Source organism: Chelonia mydas, chromosome 2, assembly GCF_015237465.2.
Source record: "Chelonia mydas isolate rCheMyd1 chromosome 2, rCheMyd1.pri.v2, whole genome shotgun sequence".
NCBI lineage: Eukaryota > Metazoa > Chordata > Testudines > Cheloniidae > Chelonia > Chelonia mydas.
The window spans coordinates 89284045-89308699 of NC_057850.1; the positions used below are offsets into that span (position 1 = coordinate 89284045).

The 24655-nt window shown below is 44.3% G+C and overlaps 1 protein-coding gene across 1 annotated transcript in view; it reads left to right on the forward strand.

Annotated features, from left to right (window-relative positions):
• Positions 1-24655, forward strand: part of LOC102929707 (centrosomal protein of 192 kDa) — a 207766-nt gene that overhangs the window by 51369 nt on the left and 131742 nt on the right. The window contains exons 17-22 of the mRNA XM_043538822.1: positions 939-1093; positions 13413-13559; positions 13836-13980; positions 17110-17300; positions 20528-20888; positions 21534-21698. Coding sequence (XP_043394757.1) covers positions 939-1093; positions 13413-13559; positions 13836-13980; positions 17110-17300; positions 20528-20888; positions 21534-21698 — 1164 coding nt within the window. The remainder of the gene's footprint in view (positions 1-938; positions 1094-13412; positions 13560-13835; positions 13981-17109; positions 17301-20527; positions 20889-21533; positions 21699-24655) is intronic.

Genomic DNA, 24655 nt, shown 5'->3' on the forward strand with positions numbered 1-24655 from the left:
GTTACAGTAGCAGACTATATTATCAGCTTTCTAGTAGGAGACCACCGAAGTGTAAAGGGCGTGGGTCTCTTAGGGTATGTCTGCACTGCAATTAGACACCCACGGCTGGCCTGTGCCAGCTGACTCAGGCTTGCGGGGCTTGGGCTGTTTAATTGCAGTGTAGCCGTTCAGGCTCGGGCTGCAGCCCAAGTTCTGAGACCCTTCCATCTTGCGGGGTCCTAGAGCCCAGGTTGCAGCTCAAGCCCAAAAGTCTATACTGGAACTAAACAACTCCTTAGCATAGGCTTTTTGGTTTGTGAGAGCATTTGAAATTTTAATTTTTCATCCTGATTCAGGAATAGGAAGAATTTCCAAAATTTTTGAGATAGGAAAACAAATTCTCTTAAATTGACAGATGTGCGGCTGTTGATCAAGTGTACTAGGTTTCAATTTTGACCATTTTTATTTTAAAAAAGGCTTTGTACTATAATTAGCTTACATTTCAAAATACTGTAAAAGTTTATAGTTCATTTTGTTTAGAAAATGTCAAAACATCTTGTTGAAACAACTTTGAAACTTTTTTCAAATTTTTTGAGTTGAGAAACTGATAACCAATCCCTTCCTGCAAAATTTTTGTTTTGACTAATTGGCATTTTTTAATGAAAAGACATTTTATCAAAAAAAAAAAAAATCCTGATTAGCTGTACTTCGCAGATCCAGGTCCAGTTGCTTGCTTCACCAGTTCTCTTGTGTAACATTTGGGTAAGTCATAGTCTCTTCGCCTCAGTTCTCTGTTGATAACATGGGGACAATAATAATTCCCTGCCTCATTATGGTGTTGTGATTTTCAGTACATTGGGTATTATGAGGTGCACTGATGCTATGGTAATAGGGATCATTTTTATCGCGTGCGCGGTATAGCAATGCAAACTTCGAATGCATTTTCTCTATATCAATAGATGAGGATATTGATGATGAAGAGTTCTATGACAACCAACTGGAAGCCTATTTCAAGCAGCTGGTGCCACCAGAAGTGCCAAGAGGTGATTGTGAAAGACAGCAACTTTCAGAATATAGTACAGCATTGAAGCTGTCTGAAAATAGATTAAAACAGGTAAGCCAAAGCCATAATTCCAGGCTCCCTATGCTTAAAGGTTTTTTAAATTTGTGTGGTAATTGACTGTTAGTCCTCTTTTAGTACATGTTAGGTTTTCATCTCTTCCAGCAGTCCAGACTTTTTCAGAAATAGTCCTTCATTAAAAGGAGGATTTGTCTTCAGGATATTAATGTAAAGGCCTAATACAAAAATATAAATTAATAGTTTTGTTCTAAATTTGTCTTGTTTCCTCCTCCATTTAGGTTTCCCTTCAAAAGAAAAAGATACAAAAGGGGCAAGCAGCCTGCTAGTCAGACTCTCCTGCTTCGCTTGCTTGCTTTCTTTTCCTAGTGCATAGAGCTAAGAGCAGATGCAGTAGTCAGTTATACTAGTTCCTGTGTACAGGATTGTGTCAGGGAAGGGGAGTTGACTCAGGCTATGGCTACACTAGAGAGCTTACAGCAGCGCAGCTGCACCAATGCAGCTGTGCCACTGTAGTTCTCTAGTGTAGCTGCTGAGCCAATGGGAGAAGCTCTCCTGCTGACATAGCGCTGTCCACTCCAGAGCTTGTGTGATAAATGAAGTGTGGGGAGGGAAGGGGTAGCTCCCTTTGATGGACAGCCAGCCAGTTAGCTGAGAGATCTTTCTTGGTAACTGTTCTCTACTTGCTTTACCTGTAAAAGGTTAAAAAGTCCCGCAGGTTTAAAAAAAAAAAAAAAAAAGTGGGCACCTGACCAAAAGAGCCAATGGGAAGGCTAGAACTTCTTAAAATTGGGAAAGAAACTTTCCCTTTGTCTGTTGTTCTCTCTGGGCTGAAGAGACAGGGTAGCAGGAACGCTGTGTAAAGTTTAAACCAGATATGAAAATAATTAGATCAGATCTAGAACTAATTTTAACAACCCAAATATGTAAGTAAATTAGGAATGTTTCGGAAGGCGCGATTAGGTTTATTTCTGTTTGTTTTTTAAGGATTGTGAACTCCTTTGTGCTAACCCCGGGTGTTTTTGTTTGCTTGTAACCTTTAAGCTAACTCCAAAGAAAGCTATTTTGGGTGCTTAATTTTTGGAATTTCTCTTTTAAAATCAAGCAAAAGCCTAAGTTCCAGATGTATTTTCTTCCTTTTTGTTTTTAATAAAATTTACCTTTTTTAAGAACAGGATTGGATTTTTGGTGTCCTAAGAGGCTTGTGCATGTTGTTTGATTTGCTGGTAGCAACAGCTAATTCTTCTTTGAGTGCTTGCTCATATCAATTCCAGTTGTGTGTGAGAGTGCATCGCATGCACGGCTGTCGGAAGTTTTTGCCTCGCAGCTACCCATTGGGCCGGCTATGGACCCCCCTGAAGTGGCGCCAGTATGGCGCTCTATGTACCACCTGCCGGCCCGACCTGCCCTTCAGTTCCTTCTTACCGCCAGTGACGGTTGTTGGAACAGTGGCTTCTTGCTTTGCCGACTAATCCCTAGCTCCTCTGTTATCTTCTGTAAATAGTTCGCTTTAATTAATTGTTAATCGTTAGTGGTTAGTCTTGCTATTTAGCAGGTTGGCATATTTAGCATCCGGCACACACCCCACTGGGGATGTAGGGCGTGCGTCTCAAGGCTTCAAACTCTGTAGTTGCTGTGCGAAGCCTATGCCCCTGGGTGACCCCCACGACTCCTATCTGTGGTATCTGGGAGAAGCCCACGGGTTGGACAAGTGTAAGATCTGCAAGGCTTTCAAACCTCACACCAGGAAGGAGAGGGGCATTCCTCTGAAGGAACTCCTAATGGAGTCAGTCCTCCATCCTCAGCAGGACCTGGCCCCGAGTGCTTCGGTGAGGAGCACTTCCCCTGCAGTCCCATCTACGGTGCCGAGAAAGGACCCGGCGCGCCAACCCAGGAGCCACCGCTTCCCCCAGGCTCCAAAAGCGTTCTCGCCGGCACCGCTTTCATTCCCCGGCTGCCTGCAAGAAACGGGCAAAGGGGAAATACTCCCCTCGGGTTGTTACTGCAACTGTACCCCTGGAAGTGAACAGTGCAAGGGACAGGCCTATGGCTGGCAGACCCTCGGGCTGCATACAGCCAACGCGGGCCCCATCTCTCCAGAGAGTCCTATTTTCCTGGACTCCCAGTGGCTGAATGTGGGGGAAGTTACGATGCCTTCCACCCTGGAAACCTTTGAAGCCACTAGGGACCTCATTGAGATGACAGCACCTAAGTCTCCGACTATGAGGGACAAGCCTCCACTCGCTCGGAGAATGGCACCATCCAGAGGCAAGCCTGCCATGTTCATAGAATCATAGACTTTGAGGTCAGAAGGGACCATTATGATCATCTAGTCTGATCTCCTGTGCAACGCAGGCCACAGAATCTCACCCATCCACTCCTGTAACAAGTCTCTAATCTATGTCTGAGCTATTGAAGTCAAATCAAATCGTGGTTTAAAGACCTCAAGGTGCAGAGAATCCTCCAGCAAGTGACCCGTGCCCTATGCTGCAGAGGAAGACAACCCCCCCCCCCCCCCCCCCCGGGCCTCTGCCAATCTGCCCTGGAGGAAAATTCCTTCCCGACCCCAAATATGGCAATCAGCTAAACCCTGAGCATGTGGGCAAGACTCACCAGCCAGACACCCAGGAGAGAATTCTCTATAATAACTCAGATCCCACCGCATTGAACGTCCCATCACAGGCCATTGGGCATATCTACTGCTAATAGTCGAAGATCAATTAATTGCCAAAATTAGGCTATCCCATCATATCATCCCTTCCATAAACTTATCAAGTTTTCTCTTGAAGCCAGATATGTCTTTTGCCCCACTGCTTCCCTTGAAAGGCTGTTCCAGAACTTCACTCCTCTGATGGTTAGAAACCTTCATCTAATTTCAAGTGTAAACTTCCTGATGGCCAGTTGATATCCATTTGTTCTTGTGTCCCCATTGCTACTGAGCTTAAATAATTCTTCTCCCTCCGTGGTATTTATCCCTCTGATATATTTATAGAGAGCAATCCTGTCTCCTCTCAGCCTTCTTTTGGTTAGGCTAAAGAAGCCAAGCTCTTTGAGTCTCCTTTCATAAAACAGGTTTTCCATTCCTTGGATCATCCTAGTAGCCCTTCTCTGTACCTGTTCCAGTTTGAATTAATCTTTCTTAAACATGGGAGACCAGAGCTGCACCCACTATTCTAGATGAGGTCTCACCAGTGCCTTGTATAACGGTACTGATACCTCGTTATCTCTACTTGAAATACCTCGCCTGATGCATCCCAAAACCGCATTAGGTTTTTGCACGGCCATATCACATTGGCGGCTCAGTCATCCTATGATCAACCAATACTTGGAGGTCCTTCTCCTCCTCTATTACTTCCAACTGATGCGTCCCCAGTTGATAACAGAAATTCTTGTTGTTAATCCCTAAATGCATGACCTTTCACTTTTCACTATTAAATTTCATCCTAGTACTATTACTCCAGTTTACAAGGTCATCCAGATCTTCCTGTAGGATATCCCGAACCTTCTCTGTATTGGCAATACCTCCCAGCTTTGTGTCATCCGCAAACTTTATTAGCACATTCCCGCTTTTTGTGCCAAGGCCAGTAATAAAAAGATTGGTCCCAAAACCGATCCCTGAGGAACTCCACTAGTAACCTCCTTCCAGCCTGACAGTTCACCTTTCGGTGTGATCCGTTGTAGTCTCCCCTTTAACCAATTCCTTATCCACCTTTCAATTTTCATATTGATCCCCATCTTTTCCAATTTAGCTAATAATTCCCCATGTGGAACCATATCAAATGCCTTACTGTAATCGAGGTAAATTAGATCCACTGCGTTTCCTTTGTCTAAAAAATCTGTTACTTTCTCAAAGAAGGAGATCAGGTTGGTTTGACACAATCTACCTTTTGTAAAACCATGTTGTATTTTGTCCCAATTACCATTGACCTCAATGTCCTTAACTACTTTCTCCTTCAAAAATTTTTCCAAGACCTTGCATACTACAGCTGTCAAACTAACAGGCCAGTAGTTACCCGGGTCAGTTTTTTTCCTTTCTTAAAAATAGAAACTGTTAGCAATTCTCCAGTCATACAGTACAACCCCTGAATTTACAGATTCATTAAAATTTTTTGCTAATGGGCTTGCAATTTCATGTGCCAGTTCCTTTAATATTCTTGGATGAAGATTATCTGGGCCCCCCTGATTTAGTCCCGTTAAGATGTTCTGACATTAATAAGGTAGCTTTCCTTGCTAATCCCTCCCGTCTTCCACTCCTTGTAGGCTTTCTGCTTTTTCTTAATCACCTTTCTAAGGTGCTTGCTCATCCATCTTGGTCTACAATTCCTGCCTATGAATTTTTTCCTCTTTCTTGAGTTGCAGGCTTCTGATAGTTTCTGCAACTTTGACCTGAAGTAATTCCAGGCCTCCTCCGCCTTTAGATCCACAGGTTCTTCAGTCCAATCCACTTCCCTAACTAATTTCCTTAATTTTTAAAGTTAGCTCTTTTGAAATCAAAAACCCTAGTCACAGATCTACTTTGGTTTATCCTTCCATTTAGTTTGAACTGAATTAGCTCATGATCGCTCGAACCAAGGTTGTCCCCTACAACCATTTCTTCTGTGAGGTCCTCACTACTCACCAAAACGAAATCTAAAATGGCATCCCCTCTTGTCGGTTCAGCAACTACGTGGTGAAGGAATCCATCAGCTGTTGCATCCATGAAAATCTGAGCCCTATTATTATTACTAGCACTCGTCCTCCAGTCTATATCTGGGAAGTTAGTCTCCCATGATCACACAATTCCCATTAGTATTTGCTTAATTCAAAAACATTAAAGAGGGCTCTATCCATATCCAGATCGGATCCCGGCAGTCTATAGCACACCCCAAGCACTATCCCAGGGGAGGCTTTAGTATCTTTCTTCCCCAACGTGATTTTTGCCCAGACAGACTCTCTTATCCATTTCATCACTTATTTTTTTACAGTCTGCCTCATCATTGATATACACTGCTACTCCACCACCTTTGCCTTTAATTCTGTGTTTTCTAAACAGCACATACCCTTCAATACCGGTGTCCAGTCATGACTACTATTCCACCATGTTTCTGTTATCCCTATAATATCTGGTTTCGCTTCCTGTGCCAGTAGCTCTAGTTCCTCCATTTTGTTCCCTAGGTTCTTCGCATTAGTGTACAAATACCTTAATTTTTGCTGTTTGGCCTCGCTCGCATTCTTCACCCAATTAGACACAGACGTTCTACTGCCAGCATCACCTATTAGACTGGTATGTACACTACCCTTCCTCCTTATATACAGTCTCCTACCCATGGCTGTATCCTTTCTTACTTCATTTTCTTCTCTCTCAATGTTAAAATCTGGCTTGGAGATTATGTGGACATCTCCCCATCAGCCACATGCTCTGAGTCCTGGCGCCAGTCAAGGTGGTCGTCAGCATACAGGTCATGGTCCCGTTCGAGATCCAGGTCTTGTTCTGTGACCTCGCAGCACCACTCCCGGCACCGGCCCCAGTCTGCACGCCACTCAGCTTCCAGGCATCGCATGGCTGACTGGCACTGCTCCACGTTGCGGCACCGTTCTTGATCGCGGCATCGTTCTACACCGCGACACCACTCTACATTGTGGCATGACTACGGTACCCATCCCGTCCATCGGACAGCCGCCACTCCCCCTCTCAGGAGGGTGTATCTCCAGTGCAGTCTTGCGCCGCTCCCCCTTGGCTGTCCCACTCAAGGTTGTCCTTTTGCTCAGGCAGGACATTGGGGGCATCTGAGGCACTCAGATCAGTGGGGAGTTTAAGGCAGGACGCCAATGGAGGACTTCAGCACCCCAATGGCCACCACAATGGCAGTTTTGGATCCCATGGACGTACCATCAGTCCCAGGGCGTCCCACCCGGAATCCTTCCACCACCCCAATCAGGACCTTGCCTCCCAGAGGAAACTCTGAGCCGCCCACCCCAGGATCTTTTGCAAAACCCGGCTCCAGCACCACATTCACCGACCACGGCTGCACCCAGTACCCATGAGGACCCAACCCTTAAGGAACAAGTGGTCACTATGGAAGCAACCCTGCTGGTGGTTTCCTCATAGTTGTCCCCTGATGAGGTAGTGGCAGGCACCTCAACATCTGGGCCACCACCCATGGATTATAGGGTGCTGCAGGACCTCCTCTGTCAAGTAGCCCTAAATATGAACCTTTAGGTGGAGGAAGTGGTAGAACAGGAGGATCCAAAGGTGGACATCTTGGCACCAGAGGGCCCCTCTAGGGTAGCTTTACTCATCATAAAGACCATCCAGTCCAATGCAAAGTCCATATGGCAAACTCCCGATACTTCCTCGTTCCCAAAGCGAAGGGGGGCCTCAGGCCTATTCTGGACCTGCGAAAACTCAACAAATTCATAGTCAGCTTGAAGTTCTGCATGGTCTCCCTGAGCACAATCATCCCTTTCCTAGACCTGGGAGGCTGGTATGCCACCCTCGATATGAATGACGCCTATTTTCACATATCCATCACGCCGGCTCACAGACAGTTCCTTCGCTTCGTAGCGAACAAGGTGCACTACCAGTTCACGGTCCTTCCACAGCACCTCGTGTCTTCACCAAGTGCATGGCAGTTGTAGCAGCTTTTCTCCTTTGCCGCCACAGACATGACTGGCTCCTCTGGGGCCGCTCCTGTCAGCAGGTGGAGAAACAGGTGAATATAGTCAGAGACACATTCTCCCATCTAGGTCTCATAATCAGTATCAGCAAATCCGTGGTCACTCCAACTCAAAGAATAGAGTTCATTTGAGCTGTCCTGGACATGACTCAAGCGAGAGCATTCCTGCCAGAGTTGCACCACCTGTTCCCCTCACAAATAATCAGCCTTTCCAGCTTTCCCAGCACTACAGCGAGGCAGTGTCTCAGGCTGCTAGGCCATATGGCGGCCTGTACATACGTGGTTCAACACGCCAGGCTGTCACTCAGGCCCTTGCAAGTGTGGCTCGCGTCACTGTATCGCCTGGGCTGCGACAGTCTGGACACAGTGTTAATTATCCCTCGGCATACCCTCGATTGGCTACAGTGGTGGCTGAATCCTCACGCAGTAGGCGCCGGAGTTCTTTTTCCACCCCCCCCAACCCACCCTGACCTTATTTACAGAAGCGTCCGTGTTGGGCTGGGGAGTGCACTTCGGGAGCTTAACAACTTGGGGCTTGTGGCAAGTAGAGGAACTGGCCCTACATATCAACATCAAAGAACTCAGGGTGATCTGCCTACCCTGCCAGGCATTCTTGCCTCGTTTGCAGGGCCATTGCATAGCGGTGATGCTGGACAACACCACGGCTATGTTTTATATAAACAAGCAAGGTGGAGCCCGCTTGTCTCCTCTCTGTCAGGAAGCCTTCCTACTATGGGAATTTTGCTTAGCCAACTCTATTCTCCTCCAGGTTTCGTAGCTGCCAGGCATTCAGAACGTGCTGGTGGACAGACTGAGCAGATGCTTCTTCACACACGAGTGGTCAATCTGCCACTCCATCTTCTGCAGTTAAGGGTTTCCCCAAATTGACCTGTTCGCCACACGGGCCAACAGGAAGTGCCCAACCGTTTGCTCCTTCAGGAGTCTCAGTCCAGGCTCGATAGCAGATGCATTCATGATCCCATGGAATGGGCAGCTGCTGTATGCCTTCCCGCCATTTCCACTGATCCACAAAGTGCTCCTCAAAATCCGCAGGGACAAGGCGGACATTATTTTGGTGGCTCCAGCTTGGCCTTGCCAGTACTGGTACCCCACCCTCATGGACTTATCGGTCCAACCGCCGATATGACTACCACTCCTTCCCGACCTCATTACGCAGGACCACGGTCTCCTGCTTCACCCAGACCTTCAGTCCCTCCACCTCACAGCCTGGAGAATCGGTGGCTAAATCAGGCAGAGCTTGCATGCTCGGATCAGGCAGGTACTCCAGGTACTTCTGGAAAGCTGCAAACCGTCTACTAGGGCCACATACAGGGTGAAATGGAAAAGATTCTCCAGCTGGTGTGCTCATAGGCAGGTTCTCCCATCTCAGTCCAGTATAGAAGGAACAGGGGCTTATCTCATGTACCTAGAGGACCAGTGTCTTGTATTTTGGTTCTCTCAAAAGTCCACTTCTTGGCCTCTCATCCAGGCGATTCTGGTTGTTCAGTGTTCGCTAATCCCATTGTGGGGTGTTTCTTGATACATCCCCCGATAAAGCACCCCATCCCGGCTTGGGACCTTAACCTAGTCCTCTACCACTCATGGATCCTCCCTTTGAGCCCATAGCTTTCTGTCCACCCCTTTACCTCTATTGGAAAAGAGCTTTTCTGGTGGCTATCACCTCGGCCCAACGTGTGTCTGAGCTGCGGGCCCTCACCTCCGAGCCCCCGTACATGATTTTTCACAAAGACAAGGTGCAACTTAGACCTCATCCAGCTTTCCTTCTCAAGGTGGTGTCCCATTTTCATATTAGCCAGGATATATTCCTGCCTGTCTTTTACCCAGAGCTGCACAACAGATCTCAGGAACAAAAACTGCACTTGCTGGATGTCAGGAGAGCGCTCACTTTCTACATTGAGTGAACAAGGCCGTTCCGAAAGACAACTCAGTTGTTTGTTGCAATAGCAGAACAGATGAAGGGATTACCATTCTCTTCCCAGCGGATCTCCTCCTGGATCACCTGTTATGACTTGGCAAAAGTTCCTCCACTTGCTATTACAGCTCACTTCACGAGGGCACAGGCCTCGTCGGCAGCCTTTCTAGCCCAAGTACCTCTCCAGGAAATCTGCAGGGCTGCAACATGGTCTTCTGTGCGTACTTTCACGTCTCACTACGCCATCGTTCGCCAATTCAGAAATGATGCGGTCTTTGGTAGAGCGGTACTACGGTCAGCAATTTCTTGATTCTGACCCCACCTCCTAGGTAAGGCTTGGGAGTCACCTAACTAGAATCGATATGAGCAAGCACTCGAAGAAGAAGAAAAGGCGGTTACTCACCTTTGTAACTGTTCTTCAAGTTCTCATATCTATTCCATTCCCCACACCTTCCCCTCTGTCGGAGTAGCCGGCAAGAAGAAACTGAAGGGGGGTCGGGTCGTATATAGAGCGCCATACTGGTGCCACTCCAGGGGGCTCCCAAGCCAGCCCGATGGGTAGCTGCTAGGGAAAAAACTTCTGACAGCTGTGCACGCAGTGCGCGTGCATACCTAACTGGAATAGATATGAGCAACACATCTCAAAGAACAACAGTTACAAAGGTAAATAGCCGTCTTTTTTCCTTTGTTTTCTTTCTCAGCTCTTCCTCAGAGGGAGTGTGTGAAAAAGGGCTTGAGGGTACCCCATAAGAAGGAATTCCCAAGTGCTGCTTCCTGGATCCAAGTGGGTTTTTTGCGTTTGGGTGGTGGCAGAGTTTACCAAGCCAAGGTCAGAGAAAAGCTGTAACCTTGGGAGTTTAATACAAGCCTGGAGTGGCAAGTATTAATTTTTAAAATTTTTGCAGGCCCCCACCTTCTGTACTCAAAATGACAGAGTGGGGGATTAAGCCTTGACAACTTAGGTCAGTGTAACTTTTATGTCGCTTGGGAGGTGGCTTATTCACACCGCTGAGTGACATAAGTTATACTGACATAAGTGACAGTGGTGTAGACACAGCCTTTCAGGGTTATGGGAAGTAGGTTGGGATAACTGGTGAGACATAAGCATGCCATTTCCAACAGGGTAGGGCATTGTCTTGGAGTGTAGGCTTTGCTTCACATTTTTTTCTTTTATATCATTCCTTCCTCTCTCTCCTTCTTTTGTGCATTTTCCTAGCCTCCTTCTTACCACTGGTGGGCACTAGTGGCAGAGAAGCCTGTGGGTTCAGTTCTGTTACTGCTGCTGTGTCTCCTAAAGAACAAAACTATAAGCATCCATGTCTAGATCTTTTTTTTTTTCCTGTGGGATGGCTCGGAACTTATAATCAGGGAAGGGGTTGTTCTCTGATGGACTTTTGCAAAAAAGTGATGTTAGTAGAAGATAAGCCTTTCCACGAGACTGTCTGAGCCTTCTAAATTTGCCTTTGCAATATGGACCAAGAATTAAGACTTCCTCAAAACCAAGTCCTTTGCTTAAATGAAAGGACTACATTTCTGAACAGCCCAGGCCTAAGTCCTTAAAGGCTTAATTTTATACTAAGATATGAATATATGAAATTGGATCATCTTGGTTAGCTTGATCTAATGCATTCTGAAATGTTACTGAGAACAGGGCAAGTTTTTAATTTAGCTAAACTGGACAAATTGAAGCCAACTTGCCAGTTCAGCATGTGCAGAAGTACAACTTGCGTTGGCTGTAGCAGTGTTTTAAATAGATCTTAGATTGATCAAGCTAGCTAAGGTGATCTAACATCATACCTTTTTGAGGCATTGTCTTGACTAGGATTTAGAGACTCAGTTTAGAGAGAGGTGTAACCATTTTTCTGTCTATTAGTCTTCTCTACAAATTCCTCATCCCATCCCAAATGCCTGTTTCAAGATAGTGAGAGATTTTTCATGCTAAGGGTTCAGGGTCCTCTGAAGACTTCTGGAAGAAGGAGCTCTTCAACTGTGACTAAGCAAATTTATAGTGGACTGCCAACTCTACTGTAGTTAAGGTTTAGACCAGCTTTCTGTTTAAAGCTCAATTCCTAGGTCCTTTAAAATCTACATGGTTGCTTGAATTGCCTTGAAATTTGATGTGCCCCATGGGGCCTGCAGGGTAGAGGTAATGATCCAAATAATTTCATCAGGGGATTCCGAAGATACAGCCTCTCGGGGAAAAAAAAGGCTTTTTTGAAGGCTCATGGTTTTTACCAGCGTATTTTTTTTAACAAGATAAGATTCAAACCAGAGCTGTGATCATTGCATCAGAGTCTCAGTTGCTTGAGAGTTACCCCCTAAGACTGCATGCCACCTACTAGCCCTTTAGAGAAGCAAAACTCACATGATTAGCAAAAGTTTAAGCATACCTAACACTTTTGAACTAAACTGCGTACGTTGAGCATGCATAGAGGCACAAGAGAGTTTGTAGCCTTGAAAGCTTCACAGAAGCTGGGGAGAGCTCAAGGGTCCTTTGTGTCAGTAATGTGGCACAGAGTTGGCCTTGCTAATGGGATTGTCAGCAGTGAGGTGTGGCATGAGAGCAGTCTGTGAATGACAGGTTAGTGGAAGTATAATGTTAAATGGAATCCTATAAGAGTGGGGGACTGTAAGATTTAACAAGTGTGCGCTTGTTTCTGGGGAGAAGGCTTAGTGTTTGAGTGTAGAACAGGTGTAGGCAGCTCCTGTTCAGTACAGCTTACCTAAAAATGGTAAAATAACTATTACTTTTAATCCCAGGAGTCTCTGGTGACTGTATGCCATTCAAACTAACATTGGGGAAATCAGTCAGGGCTTGCCTGATTTCTCTGAATGCAGAGGAAAATTTCCCTTACAGGAAGCTATCCTTCCTCTGAAACTACCTATTATCCATGAATTACTTGCCTTTATGACTTTAGTTTTGAATTTAACAGTCCCTGACAATGTCTCTTGTCTCATAGTAGTGGTTAAGCCTGTTTCCTATTCTTTCCATTTTCATCTTGGACAAAGTCTCCCATTCCATTTTTCCACATTTACCTTGGCTTGATATTTAAAGGTCTTCGAAGTAACTTAAGAACATTTTCATATTTTAAAGGGCTTTGAATCATTTGTTCAGTATATTGGGGGCCACAGGAAGGCCATTACAGTCTCCAAGTGCACATCTTCATGTTGTTTAAGACAGTATTTTGGACATCTCTCTACCCCCAGAAGGAGAAATCCCTTCTTGGGGGAATTAAAGGCTGCTCCAAGGAAGGGTGTGCACGCTACCTTACAGTAACTACAGAGCAGTCAACTGGCCCTATTTCACGTTTAATTATGTTGAATGTTGCTGCACTTGCTGATTCAGCATTTAGAATGACATTAATGTTAAATAGTTCTACTTAGGGTTCTGTGAGGATGGAATGGGAGTATTTGAAGACACTCAATTAGCAGACAAGCAAAAACCTTGCTGATCTACCAAGCCTTGTTCCACTGCTTTTCTAAAGTTTAAGGAAATGCATGTTTGTTTTTTTGCACAGTATTTTCGTATTATTTACCACATTAATCTGCAAGACCCTTAGCTAAAGAATCTTGTAATATTGTCTGCAGAAACTATTGTAGTTATAACATCAGATTATCATCAGGGATTATAACACGAAAGTGAACAGTGTACTTCTGGTCAAAGGAGGTACTTTTCTTCACACAATTCAATATTATGGAGGCAGTGACTGTTTAAGAATAATCAAATGTTGTTACTAGAGCTGAATTCTAAATGTTAATGTGTTAGGAGAATTTCCAAGTGCCTCACATTCACCAAGCTGCCACAGGAATGGATTCTGTAACTGCTAGTGATGAAGATTCACATGAATTGGAGAAAGCTGGATATCATGTACAAAGAGAACCATTCTTCTTGCCAAAAATGGTAAGACAACTGGTATGTACGACTGTTTGACGACTAAATCTTATTAAACTGTCTTCTTTGGTATCTAAATAACCTCCTTTGGAACCGAAGTCTGAAAGTAAGTTTGAAAGCTGATAAGTGACTAAGCTAACAGAGGGATAGTACTTTTCCTCATCAGAAAGTTTATTAAAATTGAATAACTCTTAATCTTAAATATTTGCACAACAAATGTTTTGTAAATGGTTTACTGTTAACTTGAACAACTCTGTAGATGTACCTGTTGTAGCTCTGCACCTATTTCTTCAACAGATAAGCGAAACTGACAAGCCAAGTTTTAGACCTGGACTAGAAGGCAGTAGTTCTGATGAGACTTCTGTTGGAACAGTCGCCAATAATTCCAAAATAGAATACAGTCAGTCTGCAGAGGATCAGGTTATTGGTTTACCGGTAACAGGTATGTGTATTTCACAGTTGTGTACTTCCTTTTGGTAAGTTTAGAGCTTATGTTCATAAATTGCTAATGCGCACTACTTAAAAACTTTGTCACAGGGAAGACACTAAAATTTAGTTGAGATTGCACTTCCTTTTCAACCCCCTTTTAAAAAAAAAAAAAAAAAAAAAAAAAAAAGCTAGGCAACTCTCCCCGAAAAATGAATACAGAAAATTAGTGTGACTACCTAAATCAAAATAAAAATGGATTGACCTCGATGTTACTCCATGTGTCTTGTAATTTAGAATCTTCCCAAAACAGTATTTTTACTAATTTAAAATGATAAACAGTTATGGTTCCAGAACTTCTCTGGTGATTAAGTACTCAGCTGTGTCCATCCACTTTTTGAGGCTGGGGAAAACAAAGCCCACAATGAGTAAACTTAGCAAACTGGGACAGTGATAGAGCACTCTTAAAGGTTGTTCATCCAAGAAGTCAAGTTATATAGAAGGTTTTGGAATTCAATTGGTGCTGGGCATTCTTGCTGGGAAGGAGATGGGGGTAAAAAAGCACAAAATGCACATATTTTCTTAAGGTTAGCTCTCAATAGTTCAGTTCCTATCCCTCATCTCAATCTTGTCTGGCAAAGTTTTTAGTTAGCAATTTAAGAACATTCAGATTCTGAATCTGAGGAATTATATCCCTTCCGTAAGTCTCTTGTTTTAGGGCTTGATTCAAAACACTCCTGTTAACTTAAGGGGCTTTGGATCAGAACAGAGTCCATTCATGGGTGGAGCAGCCATTTCTGCTGAGCTAATCTACTAAATCATTTTGGATGCCTGATAAGTGAAGGACTATTAGGCTGATCCGATGAAGGATACAGTGTTCATCTGGCCAAAGATGTCCGGTTTGATGCTGCTGTCAAGACAGTGGACTGATTTTTGGGGATCATTTCCTTTTCTCTCGTCCTTTTGGCAACTCCTTTCTTTTTTTGAGGCTGCACAGAGTGCAGTTACTACTGACCAATGGGTCTTGCATGTCCCTTCTAGATAACTTTCAAGTCAACTCCTTTGCCATCTCCTGTCTCTCTTCAGGGACGCCTCTCAGAATTGCCTGCTGCGTTCAGAGAGACTCTTCTTCTGTTGGGTGCAGAGGAGATGGTGCCTCGAGTTCTGCAGCAAGGGATTCTATTCCCATTACTTCATTATTCAGAAGAAGAAAGGAGGATGTTATCCTGTTCATTTGTCACTTCAGGCGTCAGATGTTCATCCTTTCTTCTATAATCCGCACTCTAGATCCCATGAATTTTCATGAGTCAGTTTGTAGATACTTCCATGCGTGCATTCGTTCAGCTAACAAATATCTGTTCTTCATGGTCAATGACCTTCACTATCAGTTCAGAATCGGACCATTTGGACTGTCAACATCTCCAAGGGTTTTTACAAAATCTCTCTTGGTGGTAGCAACTCACCTGAGGAGACAAGGCCTTTACTTGTACCCATATCTTGATAACAGGTTGATTCGGGGGCCACTGATCGCAGCAGGTCACAAAAGGAGGTTCAAATAGCTGTCCATCTATTCTCCTGGCTAGGCCTGAGGCTTAATACAGCCAAAATCCACCTTCACCCCATCCATTTTATAGTTTATATGGGTAGTGGTGGATGCCATAGCTGTAAAAACGTACCTTCCTCAAGGAAAGTTTTGCGCATTGTGTCATTTCACTTCACACCACTCTTCTCTGCCAAAAATCTCAGTGAAGAGTCTGCGTCAGTTTGCTGTGACACATGTTTTTGTGACTCCGTGTGCAAGGATGAGTCTCTACCCTCTTTAAGGATGGGTGAAATCTGTTTACCAGCTGATCAGGCACAGCATGGACTTACCTGTAGAGGTCCCACAAAAGTGCTGGAATCTCTGCTGTGGCGGACAGACCTTTAAAATATCTGCTATGGTGTAATGTGTTAATTCTCTCTCCCCCGCCCCTCAAACCCTTGTTACAGACTCATCCAAACAGGGCTGAGGCATCTAGACAACCTTTAAGTATAGGTCCTGTGGTCCAGGGTGGAGCACGTTGCATATAATCCTGCTAGAATTCAGGGCTATCCCTCATGCAGGGCATCACAACCCAAATCCTGATGAACAGTAGTGTGTTACAGAAACAGATGGAGTGAGATTGTCTCCCTTAAATCAGGAAGTGGTATTGGTCCATCCTTCATCTTCATCCTAATGGTCTTTCACTTACCAGGCATCCAAAATGATTTAGTGGATTAGCTCAGCAGATATGGCTGCGCCACCTATAAATGGAGTCTTGGAACTCGATCCTTGATCAGAACTTCCTAGAATGGTGGGTCCCCACCACCACAGATCTCTGTGTTGACTTTGGTAGCATAGTGTCCTATATTTTTGCTCCTGGGGAGAAGTCTGAGTTCTCTGGCAAATACATTCCTGATTCAGTCGGAGGAGAACTCCTATATGTTTCCTCCCATCTTGTTAAATCCCAGAATCCTGAGGAAAGTATGACAGGACAGGGGCCAGCTGATAGTTCTGGCATTGGTGCATCGGTTCCGGTACTCCAATGGGATGCTCCTGACACTCTCCCCCACTTCCAAACTTTCCAGGCATCATTTCTTAGAACCAGGGTTCTATCTGGACCAGGCAACTCTGTATCTAACAGCATGAAGACTAGCTGGCTGGCTGTTGACAGGAGCTGTTCCAAGCCAGTAAAGGACATTTTGACACAGTACAGGAAGGGTTCTAAAAGACTGACACAGAGCTAAGTGGAGGTTTTTTTCAGTGTGGTCCATTAAAAGATCTCTTCAACCCATGGATTCCTCTTTCCTTGTTACCTTGGACAATCTACTGTCTTTGAAGCACTCAGGTCTGTCTGTTAGCTCTATTGCAGTGCACTTACTGTCACCACATCATCCACCTTTTGAGGATCATTCAGTTTTTCCTGCCCCACTGTATTAGGGCTTCAGGTGGGTCTGCTTCATATGTTTCCACCAGTCAATGAGCCCTTTCTTTTCTAAGACTTGAATGTGGTGCTTCTATCATTGATATAACCTCTTTATTTAACCTATGTCATGTTCATTGTACCACCTTTCCATTAAGGCAGTGTTTTTAGTGGCTATTACTTTTATTTCTCTCATGCTGCAGGAAATGGTTGTGGCTTTGGAGATCTTGGTAGTGGAAATGAAGAAGCAGCTTTGGTACCATTATTTCCCCCTAACATGCAGAGTTTTGATACAGGGGGAATTGGAAGAAATATAACTGGAGAAAAAAATGAAGTCTTAGTCCAGGCTTCTTCCAAATATATAACTCTTGATGATATTCCTACTCACAATGAGGTAATAAAAGTTAGAGGAACTGCTTGTTGTACAACAAAGAAAAAATTCAAACTTTTTTGTGGTTGAATGCTTCCAATAAGTCTGTATTAAAATATTCTGTCTTAATTTTCTGAGGACTTATGTATTACCAATGTGTGGGGTCTTTTGCAATGCGTCTGCAACTCCAGGTGTCAATAAACATAGTATTTGGCTCTGTAGTGGGATGTGAAGCAGAAGGGCTATTGCTCCTCTAGCGACGAGCAGGGAGGAGATCTATACGTAGTCTATACAAACTCTTTGTCTTTCCCCCTCCTCCAAGACAGTGCCGAATGGGCTGATGTGTACAGATTTCTGAAACTGTACTTCTGGAGTCTTCCCTCTGCTCTAAGGACTGACTCAGAAGAGGGGAAGCAGAGTTGATTGAGACAGGTCCTCTTTTGGTGGCCATATAATAAAGACTAGTATATCTCCTACTCCTGAGGGCCTTCTATGCCAAAAAATTAAAAATCTGCACACACAAAATAAAAAATTCTGCGCACAATATTTTAAAATTCTGCAAATGTTGTTTGTCCAATAAATGTGGCATTGGGGAGCACAGGCCATTGCCTGCACAGAGGTGGAAGATGTCTGTGCAGTTCCCCCGGCACATGAACTCAGTGGTGAGACTGCATCCAACCCTGACACAGTGCAATAAATGGGCCTGCCCCAGAAACACCCAGGACCCTCCCCCTCTGTGCCAGGTGCACCAGGGTGGGCCGGCAGGGTCAGCAAGGAAGGATCAAAGTATGGAGGGGCTTGGTGTGGAGGGATCCAGATGTGGGTTGAGAGAGTTCTGTATGGGGCAGTTTGGTCCGTGTGGCTCAGTGGGGAATCTGGGTGCAGTGGGTGGGTCTGGATGCACAGGAGCTTGTTGGGGGGTTCTAGGTGCAACGGTAATTGGATTCCGCAGAGGGGTCCAGGTGAAGGTGGTTGGCGCTCAGTGGTGGGTAGGGAGAATCTGGTGTGTGGGAGGATAGAGCTTGGTGGAGGTGAGGGGGGTTAGGTGTGGGGGGGTCCAGGTCCTGGGGCTCGGTGTGGTGATCCAGGTGCAGCTGGTTGGGGCTTGGTGGGGTGTGATGGGGATCCTGGTGCGGGTGGCTTGTCGGGGTGGTTCAGGTACAAGGGGAGTGGGGCTCATCAGGGAGGGTTCTGAGTGCATGGGTGGGGTGAGGCTCAGTGGGAGGGTCTCAGTATGAGGGGGTCTGGATGCCTCGGGGTTGGGCAGATGGGGGAGCAGGTCCCTGTACAGTGATCCTTCCCCCTGAAGCTGAGGAGTGATGGGTGCAAGAAGCAGGGGGCAGGTGCGTGTGTTTTTGCAGAGCTTCCTGTAGCTGGGGGAGAAATCTGGGGGTGGGTCTGACCCGGCCCCAGGTGCCATGCAGGGGAAGAGGAAGTCCCATCCTCCCCAGCCCAGTTGGGACTAGCAGTTGAGCCCATCACAGGGTCGGAGCCATCAGCTGGGTGTTCCCCAGTCCCACCCCCTGCCCCATAGGGATTTACTTCTCTGCTGGCTGCCCTGGGCACCCGGAACATACTGGTGGGGAGGGTCGTATGACCAGTCTTGTGGCTTCCCTTTGCTTCCCTGTCAGTCATTTTTCTGCAGGGAAGCAAAGAGGTCTGCAGGGGACATAAATTCTGTGCATGCGCAGTGGTGCAAAATTCCCCCAGGAGTAATCTTCCTGGAGTATTTCAGGGTGGTTTCAAAATAGCTTTCCTAGAGTTTTCGTTGGCTCAAGCCCACTTCATCAGATGCATGCACTGGAAAACACAGTCAGAAGATAGACACACACACAAAACATGAAGAAATGGGGGTTGCCATACCAACTCTTAATGAGACCAATTGATTAAGGTGGGCTATTAGCAGGAGGAGGGGAAAAAAACCTTTTGTAGTGATAATCAGGATGGCCTATTTCAAACAGTTGACAGGAAGGTGTGTGTAACAGTAGGGGGAAAATTAGCATGGGGAAGTAGTTTTTAGTTAGTGTAATGACTCATCCATTCCAGTCTTTATTCAAGCCTAATTTAATGGTGTCCAGTTTGCAAATTAATTCCAATTCTTCAGTTTCTCGTTGGAGTCTATTTTTGAAATTTTTTTGTTGAATAATTGCGACTTTCAGGTCTGTAATTGAGTGTCCAGGGAGGCTGAAGTGTTCTCTGACTGGTTTTTGAATGTTATAATTTTTGATGTCTGATTTGTGTCCATTTATTTTTTTAAGTAGAGATTGTCCGGTTTGGCCAATGTACATGGGAGAGGGGCATTGTTGGCACATGATGGCATATATTACATTGGTAGAAGTGCAGGTAAACGAGCCTCTGATGGTGTGGCTGATGTGATTAGGTCCTATGATGGTGTCCCTTGAATAGATATGTGGATATAGTTGGCAGCGGGCTTTATTGCAAGGATAGGTTCCTGGGTTAGTGTTTTTGTTGTGTGGTGTGTGGTTGCTGGTGAGTATTTGCTTCAGGTTGGAGGGCTGTCTGTAAGCGAGGACGGGCCTATCTCACAAGATCTGTGAGAGTGAGGGATCGTCCTTCAGGATTGGTTGTAGATCTTTGATGTTGCGCTGGAGAGGTTTTAGTTGGGGGTTAAGGATGACGGCTAGTGGCGTTCTGTTACTTTCTTTGTTGGGCCTACCCTGTGGTAGGTGACTTCTGGGTACTCTTTTGGCTCTGTCCACTTGTTTCTTCACTTCAGCAGGTGGGTAGTCTTGAATAAAGACTGGGTGTGGATGAGTCATTACACTAACTAAAAGCTATTTCCCCATGGTAATTTTCCCCCTACTGTTACTCACACCTTCTTGTCAGCTGTTTGAAATGGGCCATCCTGATTATCACTACAAAAGTTTTTTTTCTCCTGCTGCTAATAGTCCACCTTAATGGATTGGACTCGTTAAGAGTTGGTATGGCAACCCCATTTTATCATGTTCTCTGTGTGTGTGCATGTACATATATCTATCTTCCGATTGTATTTTCCGCTGCATGCATCTGATGAAGTGGGCTTTAGCCCACGAAAGCTTATGCTCAAATAAATTTGTTAGTCTCTAAGGTGCCACAAGTACTCCTCGCTTTCTGCTGATACGGACTAGCACAGCTACTACTCTGAGACCTAATCTGTGTAAACTGGACTAGAATCTAACTAGAAACACTTGCTAGTTTTGTTTGTGTACAAAGTGCGAACTACTTCGTTAATAATTTTTTTTGTTCTTAAGGATGCCATGAATGGTGAAGATGTACTAGATTCCATCAGTCCTGCTGAATTCAAACTAAATTCATTATACTTTCAGCACATGGGCATCAATAAGACGGTGGTTGATCTCTCCAATGCCATTTTAGAGCAGAGAACACAATCTTCTAACTTGTGTCATGCTTTTTCATCTGAGGCTGAAGAAGTATTGCACTTGACAGATGGAGTATTTGTGTATGACACAGCTCCTCAAAGTCCTGTTAATGAAAATGTAGTTGTGACTGATACAAATCCAGCTGATGATTGTGAACTTGGTTTGGCTGATACTTACCTGTCTCCAACTGCTGGTGGTAGAGCAAATGAATATCAAGATACAACAGAGGAAGGTTAGTTGCTGTAGAAATAGTCCATTAGGGCAAATGAGACAAGATTAGTTTGTATGGTGAGGGAACTAAAATTGCAAGTTAAGCTTTTTCCTAAATATACCAGAAGCTTATAAGAAAAGATCTAAGGGTACGTCTACATGGGCAGGTAGCGATCGATCAGGGATGGATTTTATCGCGTCTAGTGTAGATGTGATAAATCGATCCCGATCGCTCTGCCGTCGACTCCTGTACTCCTCTGCATTGACAGACGGAAGTGGAGTCGATGGGGGAGCGGCGGCAGTCAACCCCATGCTGTGAGGTAAGTCAACCTAAGATACATCGACTTCAGCTATGTTATTGTTGTAGCTGAAGTTGTGTATCTTAGGTCGCTCTCCCTCCCCGCAACCCCCAGTGTAGACCAGGCCTAAGTCTAACTTAACTAGAAGAAATTTCTAGTTCAGTTTTGAATACTGTTGTTTATTGATATTTAATATATTAAATCACACAGTAAAGCTTAAATTGTGGAGTGTCGTACAGTTCATAAAAATGTTATTTCAATGACAGTAACTAATATAAATTACAAGTTAGAAAATGTAGCTAACCAGCAAACAAATTGCTAAAATTTAAGAGACTTTTTTTTTTGTACCCCTTTATCTTGATCTAAAGTAAATTCAGTATTTTATGGCCTGGATGACCCACCACAAAGTGTTGTCTATCAAAATGAAGAGGGAAAATGGGTGACTGATCTGGCATATTATACCTCATTTGATAAAGAGCAAGACATAAATCTTCCTGCAGACAATAAAATAAATGAAGACTTCGTAACCGCATGTAAGTAACCTTTTTTTCTTCTTCTGTTGACGACTCAGTTGCATATAATTAAGATTGCTTTCTTTCCTATACATGAACATAGGAATGATTGGTGCTAACGTGACCCCTGGTGTCAAGTATAAGCCTCTGGTCCTGGGAATTTATGGATTTTCCAAGAATGGATCATATGGTTAAGACTGTGTTTGTCATGGAGGTCACGGAAGTCACAGAATCCGTGACTTCCAGAGACCTCCGTGACATTCTCTGCTTTAGTCCCAGGGGCTGGAGGACTCTGGAGGTGACAGTAGGGTGACCAGATAGTAAGTGTGGAAAATCGGGATGCGGTGGGGGGGTAATTGGCACCTATATAAGAAAAAGCCCCAAATATCGGGACTGTCCCTATAAAATTGGGACATCTGGTCACACTAGGTGACAGCCAGTGGGGCCATGGCTGGGATCCGGTGACAGCAGTGACAAGTGACAGGGGGCCCCCTGCAAAGTTCCAGAGACAGGTGACAGACTCCTGAAGGGGTACACCTCAAGGTTCCAGTGACGGGTGACAGCCTCATGTGGAGGGAGAGGGATGCCTCAGCGATCAGCTAGGGTGTCCCGTTTTCTCTTTGGGAAATATGCTCACCCTGCAGCTCCCAGATGCCCTAGGCGGAAGGCAGAACCCCACAGATCCCAGCCACCATGGTGGTGGGAGAAACTATGGAGTCACAGCAGCAAAAGTCAGACAGGTCACGGCTTCTGTGAATTTTTGTTTGTTGCCTGTGACCTGGCCATGACTTCTACCAAAAATAACTAAGACAAAATCTTAGCCTTAGGTATGGCTAATGGCTTCTTTCCCATGTCTTCTCCCTCCATCCTCCAGTGAGGATTGTGGTTTAAAGGATCTGTTAACTCTTTCACAGATGTGTCTGATTACTGTTGTGTAAGTGAACTGAGACAGGATGTCCCAATGGTACAGGAGTGTAGAACAAAATTGCTTTTGGAAATTGGTCACTGCCATCCTATGATCCCACAGAGAGGCTATTATAGTCATTCTGTATCACCCTGTGGATATGGAAGTCTCCCAAAGCTACAGGAAACTCCCTTGTAAAATGTTTCTTCTCCCTTTTAACATCCATAGTTCTACGGGAAGCTGCATTTTCTGAACTGTATATATTCTAATTTCTTACTAAATGCTTTATTAAATATTTAAAGGTTGCAAAGTCAATTTCTAAGTTAGGAAAAAATCTTAATTGCTTTCCCTTTGAGTGTGCATGCATTCAGATGGTCTTAGTTATAGGAGTCCTTTTCCACAGGACACAACCCTTACTCACTTCCTGGGATATATGGTGCTCAGCAAATGAGGCTGACATTCACTGCTGCATCCTTATTCAGTGGATGGTCATATTTACTACGTGCCAGTCAAATGTTGAACTGAATGTGGAATATTTTATTTCTGCATGGGTATTCTTATTTTGGTCACCAGCAGAGTGAATGTAGTCTCACAAACCATTTATTTTTTATCATCACCTTGGTAATTAATAGAAGTAATATCCCTATTTTGCAGCCAGGAACAGAGTACAAACAGACTGGGCAGAAATGTAAGCATTCATTAACTTTGGGTGCGCAACTTGACCTCTAGGGGATGCTTTTTCCAAAGGTACTGAGCATTAGCAACTCCTATAAACTTCAGGGTTGAATGCTTAGCATTTCCGAAAGCAAGGTCCTAGATGTCTCAAGTGTTGTGCACGGAATTATAGGAACACAAAACTAACTCGAATCTTCAAAAGTAGTTGCTATAGTGACTTAATTTTTAGAAGTCTGTGGCAGAGCAAGGATAGGAGTTATCCTAGTTGCCAGTTCTGTACTTAACCACCAGATCATCTCCCTCCCCCCCCCGCCCGCCCGCACTACCTGGTGTTCCCCTTCTTCATTTACTAAACACCTTTCAACTTCTGCTTCAAATGAGTCAAGGGTCATGTGGAAAACAGCCTTACTTCACAACATAGCCCTGTAAAATTCTCAATTCATTCTGTACGCTGAATGAACAGGGTTGTTACATTGTGTGATCGTAGAATTAGAGACTGTATCATAATGTACATGTACAAGGAGACAAGTAAGCTTGCATGGTGACATTACGATAGACCTATGTTCTCAGTCACAACTGCTTATTGTAGGGACCAAAGCATTTATTATTTTGTAATAATAATAATAATGCAGTGTAATTCAAGCATGTACATCTAAAACATAAAGCTGTGTTAAATTTACCATATTGGTTATTGTATATGGGTGTTGCAAAAACTGGTACACTACAACTCTGAAATCCTTTAATTCATGGGAGGTATTTTAGAAGTTTGAAAATTTTTCATGGAGGATACATGGGTTTGAAAGTCAAAAGCTAGTTCAGAGGTCTGTTTGAGATAGTCTTCAACACTGTAGGGCCTATTGCTACAGACACTGTACCAAAAAAGTATTCGCAAAAAGAAAAGGAGTACTTGGGGCACCTTAGAGACTAACAAATTTATTTGAGCATAAGCTTTCGTGAGCTACAGCTCACTTCATCGGATGCTCAGGAAAGCTTATGCTCAAATAAATTTGTTAGTCTCTAAGGTGCCACAAGTACTCCTTTTCTTTTTGCGAATACAGATCAACATGGCTGCTTCTCTGAAACCTGTCAAAAGTATTGACAGCTATGGCTTTTTTGCTGCCAGGAGGACTAAATTACATCTAAAATGAAAGCTTAATTTTTTACACTTAAGGAGTAGGGGCTATATTTGCAAAGGTATTCAAAGCAGGGGCTTCTGTAAATCCCCAACTTGCATCTTTGTGTGTCTATATACCTTTGTAAATCTGGCCCTTGCTGCCTTGTATGCATAGTTACACATGCTTTAGTATAAAGAATCTGTCATTGACTTGGAAAAATGCTGCAAACTTAGAAATTTTAATTTCAAATCAGTTTTATATCAATGGCTATGTTGTAGTTAATT